The sequence below is a fragment of the Cyprinodon variegatus genome, unplaced genomic scaffold (assembly GCF_000732505.1).
Source record: "Cyprinodon variegatus isolate N-32 unplaced genomic scaffold, C_variegatus-1.0 Scaffold1063, whole genome shotgun sequence".
Classification (NCBI taxonomy): Eukaryota; Metazoa; Chordata; class Actinopteri; order Cyprinodontiformes; family Cyprinodontidae; genus Cyprinodon; species Cyprinodon variegatus.
In genome coordinates, this window is record NW_015151516.1 from 227,003 (window position 1) to 228,233 (window position 1,231).

A 1,231-nucleotide genomic window follows, 5' to 3' on the forward strand; every position below is an offset into this window, starting at 1 on the left:
CTATTCTATTAACATTTCTCTATCTGGAGAATGGGGCTGTTTGATGTCTAGGCCCCAGATTTCCTAAACCCACCCATGGTCTGAGCAATGTGGGCCATGCCTGCGTTTATGTGCATGAATGCTAATCCTCAGGAACAAACAATGGAGGATGAAGGATCCTATCCTGAGCAAAGCTGCAGCTTCACTTAGCAGCAACACCACAAATACAGTCATAGAGCCCAGAGGAAAGAAAGTCCAAAATTCTTCCTTTGTGTAATTGATCATTAGGATCAGATAAGGAGTTCTGAGTAATTTTATTTTAATCATTTATTAATAACAGGATGGAGGCACTATGTCTCTGAGCTGGCCTGGTGTCGCCTCAGGGTCCCTCCGGACCGACTGGAGGAGGTATGTGTGAATTGGGAAGTCTGGGCATCTCTGCTTAGACTGCTGCCTCTGCGACCCGGCACCGGATAAAACGGAAGAAATGGATGGATGGCATTTCTTTGTGTATTTAAATGTGTAAAGACATTAGTTTTGTTGTTATTCCTTTTAAAAATGAGATGCTGATGAGGACCAAAGTGGCTGAGGGGAGCAGAACTCATGCTGATCCAGAACTTCCTCTCTGTCTCTGTCTCCAGCTCACATAGACCAGGTGGACATAGCCACTCAGGGCTGGTTCATCGGCCTGATGTGCGCCATCGCCCTCATTATACTGATTCTCCTCATTGTCTGCTTCATCAAGAGGAGCCGCGGAGGCAAATACCCAAGTAAGGCCAGGAAATCTCTCCATCCAATGTAATGTCATTTTGATGTTTTTATTGCATTTCTATGTTCATGTGTTTACATTTCTGTTCAGTCACACCAGTAGTCTGATGTAATACTTTGCTTTGGTAGCAGAACGGTAAAATCTGATTCGATTTTACTAATAGACCAATAGCTCAGATACTGGAAGCACTTTAAGGAAACTTCTACCCCTTTCCCACCGGCTGAAAAACCAGTTTAAGAACAATTGGCCTTTAGAGGCAGCGGGAAAAGCTCATTGATGCCCGTCTACCTGGGTCAGACGACCCGTGTTATAATCGACTCGGCTCTGATCGCCATGCTGTGGGAACACCAGAGCCGGTGTTCTGTCAGGTGAGCATACCCCGTCAGACCAGCATACCTACAGTCAGTACGCAAGACATCAGATTTGCATTTATCGCTTTCAGAGATGGCAAAAGTACTCACTTTCCATACTTGAGTAAAAGTA

The 1,231-nt window shown here is 45.1% G+C and overlaps 1 protein-coding gene across 1 annotated transcript in view; it reads left to right on the top strand.

Annotated features, from left to right (window-relative positions):
• LOC107101175 (neurofascin-like) overlaps positions 1 to 1,231 on the top strand; it is a 129,125-nt gene that overhangs the window by 104,592 nt on the left and 23,302 nt on the right. Inside the window, exon 29 of the mRNA XM_015399976.1 lies at positions 621 to 749. Coding sequence (XP_015255462.1) covers positions 621 to 749 — 129 coding nt within the window. The remainder of the gene's footprint in view (positions 1 to 620; positions 750 to 1,231) is intronic.